Raw genomic sequence first — 11,192 nt, forward strand, 5'->3', positions numbered from 1 at the left:
GAGGAAAAAAAAAAAAAAAAAATCAATATTGGGTGGGGGTGTTGGTGGGGGTTGTGATGCACAAGAGATGACTGAGTGCTCTCTGGACTGACAGTAAAAGCCGGGAGAGATTGAAGGGGCTGCGTTTAGCGCTCACGAAAAGGAGGAGCCCCCTCCCCGCTGCCCCCGCCGACAATGTGCTTCACCTTAAATTGCAATTCTGTTGTGGACTATTGAAAGCAAGGATGTCCAAACTTTCCCCACATAGAGAAAAATTGAAGAAGGGTTAAGGGGCGGTGGTCCCCTTGATTCTGAAACATGCAAACGGAAACAACACTGTTGGTCAACAGATGCCAAGCAGTGGATTCTTGCAGACATGCACAAGGACAATAATCCAAAGGCAGACGAGGAGGACATCTTAAAGCCTTTGTTGTGCCGCGAGCGCTTTTGAGAGCGACATGCCGGCGCATAGCCGCACGCCGCATTTGGGGAAGAAGCGGAGAAAAGGATGAAATGAGCCCCAACAATGGGATTTGCTTTCCATTCTTCTGCCTCCTTAATGATTCCCTTTGCTGGGCGTCTGAGGGCGCGTGTAAGCACTTTCACGCCAGCGCCACGTGCCCGCCAGCGCTACACTGAAGTGGAAGGAGCCGCGTTGAGTGACACGCACAAGCAGCCTCTTGTGATTATCCATGCTCTTTAATACGGCAACGGCGCAGAGTCGCTCGCACGCACGGAGGGAACGGACGTCCAAAGGCAACATAATCGGCGGGCACCATCGGACGGCAAATGAAACCCGTTTCAAAGAGGCCTCGTATACGACGGTTCTGCCAAGAGGTGACTGGCTAATGTTCCGTTGTCGCCAAGGCACCTCAACGTGCACGCCGGCCCCTCTGATGGATTCTCCGCGGATCCTGATGGGGATCCTTTCGTCGCCCCGCGGCCGTGTGCCGTATGAGCCCCGCAGCCAAGTATGATGAATGAAGCTGCGTGCTACTTATGCGCTTCATCGTGCTCGCTGACTAGCAACAGGTTCAGCAAAGGGCAGCGGCGGTAAATGAAATTCCGCGCCCGGAACGATACATCATCCGAGAGCCGAGCTGCGGGATGTATGAATCCAACCTTATTTTATTTCCACGCCGGATGATCTGCGTCTTTTAAACAGCTGTGCGAGTGCGAGGGCTAATTTGACAGTGGGAGGATTTATCAGTCTTCCGTATTGGAGGACTACAAAATGTATTTGGGCAATTTGAAGCAGTGTTGTTTTTCGTCAATGATGATGATGACAACATAATTTCGTTAACGCTGTCGATTAATTGGAGAATCGATGAGTTGACAATTAATAAATTATTGTTTCACCTCTAGAGACGCTACCACCATCGAGAGCTGGATTGTAGGCATGCCCCCTAGAGTCGACATTACCACCCGACGTGAATTAACGTGAGAAAAAAAGCCTCCAAAAAAAAGGCCAAGAAAAACTCATTACTGAGCAGTCTTGTCGGAACGCCATCTCCAATGCAGCCTGTCTAGAAATAGCGCCCGTGGGACCCCAGCGAATCTCCCGGGAACTTTTAAGCCGTGCTGATACTGATAAAGGCCCCCCCGCCTCCCACCACCACCATCGCCATCCAACCAATTCCACCGTATTCATTGAAAGTAATGACGCCCCGGTCGGCAATTAGTAGCCGCAGACGGCTTTTAGCGACGGGGTCGGTTTTCCGATGCCATCTGCCGACAGACGCGGGTGGCCGCAGACTCTCCACGAAACTGGAGAAGCGGGATCCAAAATGACCTCTGTGGCAAACGTGGCCCGTTCAAGTTTTGGCGGGGGTGAAAAATCCAGAGGCAGTCGTCATATAGGAAGTGTTCATTGCCACGGCCTATTGATCAAAAGCACAAACACCTGTGTTGAGTCTAAGCAGTATTGAGCGGCGCATAATACAACATTGATTGGCTTGTTTGATTAAAACAGAAGCCAAAGTACAGAAAACCCCCCCCTGCCATTGCCGAGCTTGCGTTCCAGACCATTCAATTAGTGAAAGCATCTAAGTGCCAACAGTGGAATTAAAGCTATTCGGATACTGGAGCTATCCGGGACCACTTTTGTGACGGATTAGCATTAGCATTAGCCCGAACATCCCAAGTCAAGCACAAAACAACCGTTGCAAATGTCAGCATGTTCCGCCGGACGAGAATTCCGCTTGGGCGAGGTCGGTGTCTCCGGCGTCCGCTCCCCATCGCCGCACCTCGTCTCCTTTTTCACAAGTTCATTTTGCCCCGGCTGAGCATGTAAATGACGAATCAATTCTCATTTGCAACGCTCGACTACAAGTTGGCGCCTGGCGACCTTCAACCACGGAGAGGGAGACGGAATTTCCACAAAACATCTCCGGGGCCGTGCGGAAATATCAGGGCACAATCCTAAAAGAATTAGTCTTACAAGTGCAACCAAGAAGCAATTAGCACATTAATCGACAACCTTTTTGAAAATCGACTATGTCATCGATTGCGGACATTATTTAACTTTTAAATTAGCGCCGTTGGATGAATCCAACCCAATTCCGTGCTGCTGCAAATTTGTTAACTGTGAGGGGCTTTAACTCATTCAATACCAGCCAATTCTAGACCAAGTCTGAAAAGACGTTTCAAAACGTCTTTGGGAGTGAATGATTTTAATAGGACTTCACAATCATACACGGTCAAATCTACATTTAATTAACAATATTGTCCTGATCGACATCTCCCAAAAAATCCCTCTCTTTCGATTCAGCACTCGGGCACCCGAGTCGCAGTGACAGCCAAACTTGCGACTGCATTTCAAGAACATCTGAGCACAATATTGCCCACATTAAGATCGACAAAGCACAAATCCTGTCTGGATTGTAACGGACACTCGGGCAGTAGTGCAGTGCATCCCCAGTAAGCCAAGGAAAGAGAAAAGTGATGACGTGCTGCACAAGTATCTGGGGATGCATGCTGTTAAAGATAATGCGCTACAATCAAGCGCGCAATTATGTCGCATAAGGAAGACAAATCATTAGCGCGCCTGCAACAAGTGAGGCGGCTTTGGAGGCGCTAAGAGCGAGCTTCAAAGCCACGCGGCATCGTAAATTCTCCGTCTCAGGGGGCCGCGCCCGCGTGTGTGTGTTTTTGCATGATGCCGTGCAGGAACCTCAGCGCAAATGCACTTGTTTGATTCCAACCCCCTCAACGTCTCGTCTGTACACTTTGATTGGGAGTCGCGGCAAAGGCAGCGTGTCGTCCAAGGCAAACAATAAACTAGTGGCGCATATCGGGTGACGAGAGAGAAAGGGAGGGCGGGTGTACGCGGCGCTCGGTGGCTGGCTGGCTGGCTCGCGGCACCTCTCACTCTCAATTATTTGGCTCCTGTCACAACAAATCAATCAAATTAGCGCTCGGAGGACTGTGTGCAGCTGCTCCGATCGCGCCGCTAGTCGCATTAACTTTGAAATGTATGAGCTGTACATTTTATCACCATTATTTATTTAATGCCAAGCGCTCCCTCTCTCCCGCTCTCGCTCGGTAGCGAGTCGCGACTCGAGCGCCGCCGAGTTAAATCATTAAAAGGGACGATGTGCTGGAGAAGGCTGCGAAGGAAACAATCCCGCGCGGTTAAGGGATGCCTCGGCCCGCCATTGTCTTGCCACGTTGAGAAAATATGGACTCCTTTTCTCTTTCGTATTGCCAATAAGAAAACCGGAAAAAAGGTGACTGCGACATATTTTTTTTTTTTTTCCAGGTGCAAAATCAATGGAAGAATGACGACGCTCTCCGTGACGGTTGAAGATTTCGGTCGCCGTTTCGGTTATTATAAAGTCAGCAAAGTAGCGAATTGCGGGAAGTTTTTGGAGAAGCGCCGTTCGCTACATTTGGTTCCAGCTGGTGCTGCAAAACTCAAGACTGGGTTACTCACAGAATCATCTCAAAGGGCTTCATATGCCCACATTTGAAAAATATCAACGGCATTCCCGGATCTTAACTACCACAAGAAAAACACATGAAAAAAAATATTTGGGGGGTGGGTGTGGGTAAAAAAATGAGAAAAGTCGAGAAGGGGATGGATGACGAGTGGGCAACATTTAACACAATTTGATGCTATACAATGTTAGTGGAAATAGTGTAGACGGCGGCGCGGGCACCTGCAGCGGCTCCTCTCGTGAGAGGGAAGAGATTTCATCTGTGCTATATACAGCACATCTGACAATGAAGTTGTACTTGATACTTGATACACGTCCATTCACTCAGATGAAGCACTGCAGGAAGACGCCTTCGGTGAAACCCGGCCCAGATGGTCAATGGAGAAATCTCCATAGCAACACCTCCAAGGTTGCGTTCAACTTCCGGTCAGTTGCTGCAGAATCCAGACAGCCACTTCCAATCGACTCCTGTAAGTCTTGGACTTGTCTCGGGCTCAGCTTGACCTGAGTTTGGATTCTCTGTCGAGAGCGGTCTCATCCCGCGCCCCATTTTTACTTGACAAGCCCATACCTGTCAACTCATACGGTTTAGCCATAGTTCATACGGATTTTGTGGTGAATCTTACGTATATGGCCATATCGCACAAATCATACGGATTCTGAAAATTTCCGTTTTTTTTTTTTTTTCCCCCTAACAGGTAGTTCCATTTGCTTTTGCCCAGAATGGTGCTAGTCTACTTGAATGCTTTCATTTCCGGTAACTTTCCAGTAAATCACGTGGTTCCTAGTTGAAAACAGCAGAGTATTCATTGCATACTTCGGTAGTGTACAAGCAAGTTCTACAAGGAAACAAATTCATATTTCGTGGTTTTTTTTCTGCCGTTAGTTTGACATATAAAATGCTTTGGTATGTTATAAGGATTTTTTGCTCTTTATAAGGATTTTTTTGGTAGTTCATACAGGTTGGCGCTCCGAAAAGTTGACAGGTATGCAAGCCGCGGACGAGGGCAAAAACTCGGGACCGCTGGAACACAAGCTCAGGGGACTAAGGCGCCACCTACGACAGAGCACCGCAGCCGCAGGTCGAAAGCTTACTGGGAATGAGAGGCCCTGACTGCGAAGGAACAGTCAGTCGAGTCGGAGGCGTTTGCAAGCTGACACGTGTAACAATTGCAAAAACATCCGACTCTTCTCCCCCCCTGGGGGCTCGCCCTTAGGTGGCGTAATGAGCGTAGCGATTTCCCTAATTTGTAGCGCGCCGACAAGCCGCAACCTCTGAGCGACACCGCCGAACATCGGAATCAAAACGGCAGACGAGGCGGCGGTGCTTTGATTGGCAGCCACGCCGTCTTCTCATTACGGCAGGTGAGTGGGATGCCGACCTTCCAAACCGACGAGCCGCGGTACAGACGAACAACAGCGGGCGCGCTCTCACCTCCGCGCCATTAGAACTTCGGCAGCCCTCTGATGTGATGCGCGGGCAAATAAGGCGGCGTGCGCTTATTACGCGCTTCCAAGTCAAGCGGCGCCTTCGCATTAGCTGCGAGTGCGGAGAAGAGGAGTCGGCGGATCGAGGCTTTGTTGAGGCTCGCTTTGATGCGGCTAGTTTTACAAGCGCGTTAATCACCATTTCCTTGTTAGAAAAATCAGGAGGAAAGTTGCCGTCACCCAAAAAAAAACAAAAGGCCTCAATCTTAAAAGTCTGATAATCATGTATGTTTTAGAGTGGTAATAGTTGTCAATGTTTGCAGAGCTGCGGTGTGACGCAACCTACTTTTGGAGGCTCTGTGAAGTCACCCGGATTTGTGTGAGCTCTTGTCACAAAGGATAACTTTCTCCCTTGTTTAGTTTCACTGGGAGTTTTTTTTTTTTTTGTGCCCGCATGAATCATTCTGACAAACATGACAACAAAATATGTACAACACATATTGGTCGCTGCGCTTCATGAGTGGTGGATCTCCATACTAATCGCAAATTAGCATCCCTAATTCATTGTGCAAGCGCTAATTCCCGGATGATTGTCAACGTACAAGACAAGCGGCCTTATTAGCGGCTCGTTAGCCGCCTCATTAGGCCTGAATGCTTGCATTGGCTCCACCCCTCCCGATGTTTCACGATGGAAGTCTGCCAGTTGTCTTTCGTGACACTAATGAGGACGCAGCGTGAGCGTATGGAAAGCAGCGGAGGGGAAGAGTGCCGCGTGTCCGACAGAGGTGCTGCGCCAGCAGGCCTCAGTCAAGGCCGGCCGTGATGCGCTCGGACAGCGGCGAGCGGAGGAGCGCCGCGGGGCCGCGGGGGGCCCCCGACGTAGTCAAGACATTTAGCTTCATTCGTGACTCGTGTCACTTTCTCTCGGCGGAGGTCCCTTCAACGCATCGCCTTCAGACGTGAGGACGTGCCAAGCGGGCTTAAAAAAAAAAAATCTTCCCTGCCCTTTTATGGAGAAACGTTGTGCATCTGATAGCTGATTGCTGTTCACAAAAAAAAAAAAAAATGCGATGTGAACCGATTTTTCCACTGACGTCAATGACGTTCAAATAAAGTTTGCTTCGCTACATTTTGTCCCAATACAAGCTTGGAAAATGATTTTCAGAGCATAAATAGTGGGAATAATTTTTTTCTAATGTGAAAGTAAGTACTGCAGTGTGACCTCAACTCCTCTCAGCTCATCAGTGCAGCACTAATAGCAGTTTTTTTTTCACAGAAGATAAACAACACGTGGCTTCGTACCGTTACATTTTCTGGCTACTTCTCCCTGCACAGTTTGTGTTGAATCTGTCGCTAGAATCGTTACCGCACTGCAACATCGATTTTATTTACGCTAGCGTACTGAAAGGCTAAGCTATGTGGCCGTCCGAAATACACGATGTGTCATTCTCTTTGTTTTGCATTTTGTTTGAGCGTAATCTACAGCTGGGAGTGGCATGAAACAGTTTGAAGCTGCTTTTTGGATGAAATGTTCACCATTTGCCAAAGTGACTTGGCTTTGGGTTCAGCGTCCCCATAAAGTGACTTCAAAATCACCAGGCCTTGAATTCTCGAACATTTGTGAGGCGCTAAGCACGAGAGGCATCGGTCCCGGCGTTCCTGCGGTCCTCCCGATGCGTTTTGTCAATCAGCGGAAGGCCCCTGGAGGGCGGTCCCAGCCAATGGCAACGTGAGCCATTCTCATCCACGTTGAAGGGATTTATTAAAAGCTCTGCCCGCCAGCCCCGCTTGTTGTTATTTATGCATGTTTGTGTCCATTAGGCCGCCGCTCGCCTTTCCACACTCGAGGCACGCGTCCGTCCACGTTCCCCTCCCCTGCACTTTGTGCTGCACCGGCATTATTGTAATATTCCCTCCCTAAAATAAAACACACACACACACACACACACACACACGCGCACACACACACACTTCTTTACATTCAGCCTGGACGTCTTTTGACATTAGTAAAGAGACAATGTTTTAAACATTAAAATGAAAACCATTTACAAGTATGATCAAAAGGGAACATTTGGACATTAAAGTTTCAAAGGCACACAGAAGTACAGCCGCTGGATGGAAGGATGAAGAGCACGGTAGAAAAAAGGAGAATTGAGAGAAAAAAAAAAAAGAGGAACAGAGTGCTTTGGCACTGCGCTGCAAAACGGTGACCTGTAATTAATACGCTTTGTTGCTTAAGGCTGCTTGAGGAGTTGGCTGACAAAGCCCCGAAGGATTCCGACCTGCTCGGAAGGAAGGAAGTCTTGTCACAAATTTGGAGAGGAGAAAAAGACATTGTGACGTGTCCATCACAGGATGAAGAGAAGAACAATCAGTACTTCCGGGTTAGGGTTATTGTTACGCTGTTGTTTTCTACTCTACTTATTTAATACAGTCTGCATATATTTGATATGATGATATTTTTTGACCAAAATGAACTATTTTTGGTATTATTGTTCAGCTGCAGTTTTTTTTTTTTTTGCTCATTTCATAACAGAAACTGGAGAACATTTACTGTTGGGAAGCTGAAATTCAGAATAGTTGGACAACTTGAAATGAAAAAAAAAAAAAGCTATCTCAACGAGTACTCGATTATCAAAAATAAGCAGCCCTGAATTTGGGAATGGAGTAATTGCCGATTAATCGTTTTACACGTGATTAAACAGGCCCTTGAAAAAAGCAGCGGTGGGGGGGGGGGGGTCAAATGTTGCTTCAGCAGGCCTTCTGAGGCTTACCTTGCACGTTGTGTAGGGGCAGCGTCATAATGCCCCCGGCAGCAGCCGCCGCCACCAGGCTCTGCAGGTTGGTGGCGGGCAGCGAAAGGACCAGGCCCTGCTGGCCGCTCAGGTGCCCGCCGGCGCTGAAGGGGATGAGGATGGGCTGGTTCATCGCCGCCGCCGCCGCCCCGGACATGGCGCCGCCCACCGCGTTGGCTAGCTGCTGGGCCACCAACAGCGACTGCGAGGACGCACAAAACACATCGTCGTTATTTTGACACGGACAAAAATTGCAAACCAACGAACACAAAACAAAAAAAATGTCTTAAAGTCTGCCTGCCACTGCACAAAAAAGCCTCTTGGAGCAGCGCCAACTGCGCCTCGAACGCGCAGCGCTTCGTGGAGGTGGCGGGGTGCGGTTGAAGTGTGGGGCGTGGAAAATAAAAAAGTTTGATGACTTGAATCTTGCGACGGCTGATAGGAAGCATCACTCACAACGTGAAGTCAAGAGTGGGAGCCATCGAGGAAAAAGAATGCGATAAGGAGGCCAGCGCCGCGGAGGGGGCGGGGAGGCATCTTCAAATGTATTTCCCTTTAACGACGGCGCCTCTGAGGTGCGACGACTGCAGAATTTGGGATGCCTTTATTTCGATGAACAAATGTGCAATTAAAGAAGCGCCACAAAACGGAGATGAAATGCTGAAAGTGGGTTGTCGGCAAAAGTTTGGGGCCACTTTGAACTCTCTTGCTTTACGGGGGAACTAAAACCCCCAAATGTGAAAACAAGACGACATCATACGTGCCGGCAAGTCAAAACACACTGTTCAAATTATTACTGCGTGTGTGGAATAAGAAACGGAGTGATGGAATCTTCAATAGTTTCCCGCTAGAGTGGCACACGATGAACAAAAGAGGCCGTCGCGTCGCGCTGGCCCGAGCGGCCCTGCAGCTCCAGGAGTGTCACCGCGATAACGGCGGCGAAGGCACCCGCCGTGACCTGCGGCGGCAGGTCATGCGGGTTTTAAAAACAACAATATCCACACCGAAAGACAAATGCATAGCAATGAGCGGCCACCACACCCCCGTTGCTGGCTTTTTGCTTTGACAACCCTTCCAAACGATGCCTTGCCGGTAGCACTCACAAGACAAAAAGCGAATGATGATTGCAACCAAAAAGACAACCTGTTTGTTTGCCGCCGCGTGACACGCTTTCATCTGATGATTTTTTTTTCAAGTGGGTAAATGTAATCCGGCGCGCGCGTGTCATCAAAGGTGCGCTTTCGACCTTTTCAAATAAAAAGAGATTGCCGGGGCTTCAACAGCAAATGACGAGGAACAACATTCAAAGCAATGCGCCAATTAATCACACGCTGGGCTGATTTACTCAGCAGACCTCCGCCAAGGACAAAATGTCCTCATTTGGATCATTGTGCACACAAATGTGTCTGAATTCTGTACATTTAAAAGCCCCAGTGTGACGCAAGGTATATCACCTCAAATGAGTTTCCCCAATTTCCGTCCGTAATGTCTGCCTAATGTCAACACCCGAGCAGAGATTCAGTCGGAACCACTGGAAATCAAAAACAATGGAACTAAAGTCGCCCTGTACTCTACATCCAGCTTGCTTCTACCGTGACTTCAAATGACCTCCTGACCTCAAACGTCCCCAAAAGGTAAAGCCGCAAATGCAAGTGGCGCGTGTGTTTGGCAATTGATTTCCTCAGCCTGGCCCTCCATAGAGCAGCCTGGCGGTCGCACTCGGCAGGCCTGACAGTTGAGTGATGACAAGTGGTCTACTAGGTGGGGGGGGCGCGAGGATGCACGCACGCACCCACGCCGCGGGACGGGGCCCATCAGGGGTTTGAGGAGGCTCTTGTGTCCGCCTGGCAGCTCGAGCACTGAGAAATCGCCCCCAGTGGTCCAAATCGCAGACTTTTGTCACCCTAACTGCGAGCGAGAGGCGGCGGCGGCGCCAACACGCGGCATGGTGGATTCACGTTGGGTAAACTAGCGGCGGATAATGGTCCTTCCGACAATATCCGGCTCGGGAGTGGGAAATCTATCAAAGGTATTGATCCGGCGAGAGGAGAATTGGTTAGGGCGTGCAGGGGCGCCTTTGTTCTTCCAAAGTGTTTGCAGGATGCGGGCCGGCCCGCCTGACAGCGTTCATATATTAGACCAGGGGTGTCAAAGTCAAATGGACGGCGGGCCAGATAAAAATTTTTGCTGCAAGCCGAGGGCCGGACTGATCGAATGTTCATTGAAAATTTTAAAAATAACCACATATTGTTTATTGAACCAAATTTAATTGACCGAAAACCTAACAAATACATTCCAATACGGTCAGATAAATAAAGCAACATTTTTTTATGGCTATGTCAGTAAACTTTAATTTTCAACAGGCACAAAAAAATTTCCTTTGTATAAAAATACCCATAACATGAATGAAAGAAGCCGATATTATTCAAGGCACTATCACTAGTCCATATTTTCTCTTTTAGCAAAAGTAGGCTAAATTTACTTAAAAGAAAAACAAATAATAGTGCAGTAATATTCGATCATTTACTCGAATAAAATATTTTTAAAACATAATTGGATTGAAATACAACAAAATAAAGTGCAAAAATGTATAAACCAAAAACAACACTTTCTTCAAGAAGTAACAAACAGCGAAAGCAAATATTGTACTTTAATTTTTAAACTTGAACTGAGTAAAAACTCTTAGTATGTGATTGCACAGTATATTATAAGTAACGGGATTCACACAGGCTTTATTGGTGACCGACAATATGTTGGAGCTAATTGAAAATCAGGTACATTGAGACAGAAAAAAAACATTGCGAAATGCTGTACATGCAAACGGCGAGCAGAATGAAGCGCTTGACTGACCTGTGGCCCCATGGCGCCGTACCCCGGGTGCGACTGGCCCACTTGACTCTGCTCCGTGGGACTGCTGTTGATGTCTGACTGGAGTGAACTTTCGCGGGCCCCTGCCGTGTTCCCTGTCACATGTAAAAAGGAAACAAAAAGAGGTCATGCGAGTGTGTGTGTGTGTGTGTGTGTATTGTGGTGTGCAGACACAAAGACAGGC

At 48.4% G+C, this 11,192-nt stretch overlaps 1 protein-coding gene across 1 annotated transcript in view; it reads right to left on the reverse strand.

Moving 5' to 3' along the window:
- Positions 1-11,192, reverse strand: part of pou6f2 (POU class 6 homeobox 2) — a 52,090-nt gene that overhangs the window by 26,129 nt on the left and 14,769 nt on the right. Inside the window, exon 3 of the mRNA XM_019879865.1 lies at positions 8,120-8,342. Within this exon, the coding sequence (XP_019735424.1) occupies positions 8,120-8,342 (223 nt within the window). The remainder of the gene's footprint in view (positions 1-8,119; positions 8,343-11,192) is intronic.

The sequence above is a fragment of the Hippocampus comes genome, unplaced genomic scaffold (genome assembly GCF_001891065.2).
Source record: "Hippocampus comes isolate QL1 unplaced genomic scaffold, H_comes_QL1_v1.1 scaffold446, whole genome shotgun sequence".
Lineage (NCBI taxonomy): Eukaryota > Metazoa > Chordata > Actinopteri > Syngnathiformes > Syngnathidae > Hippocampus > Hippocampus comes.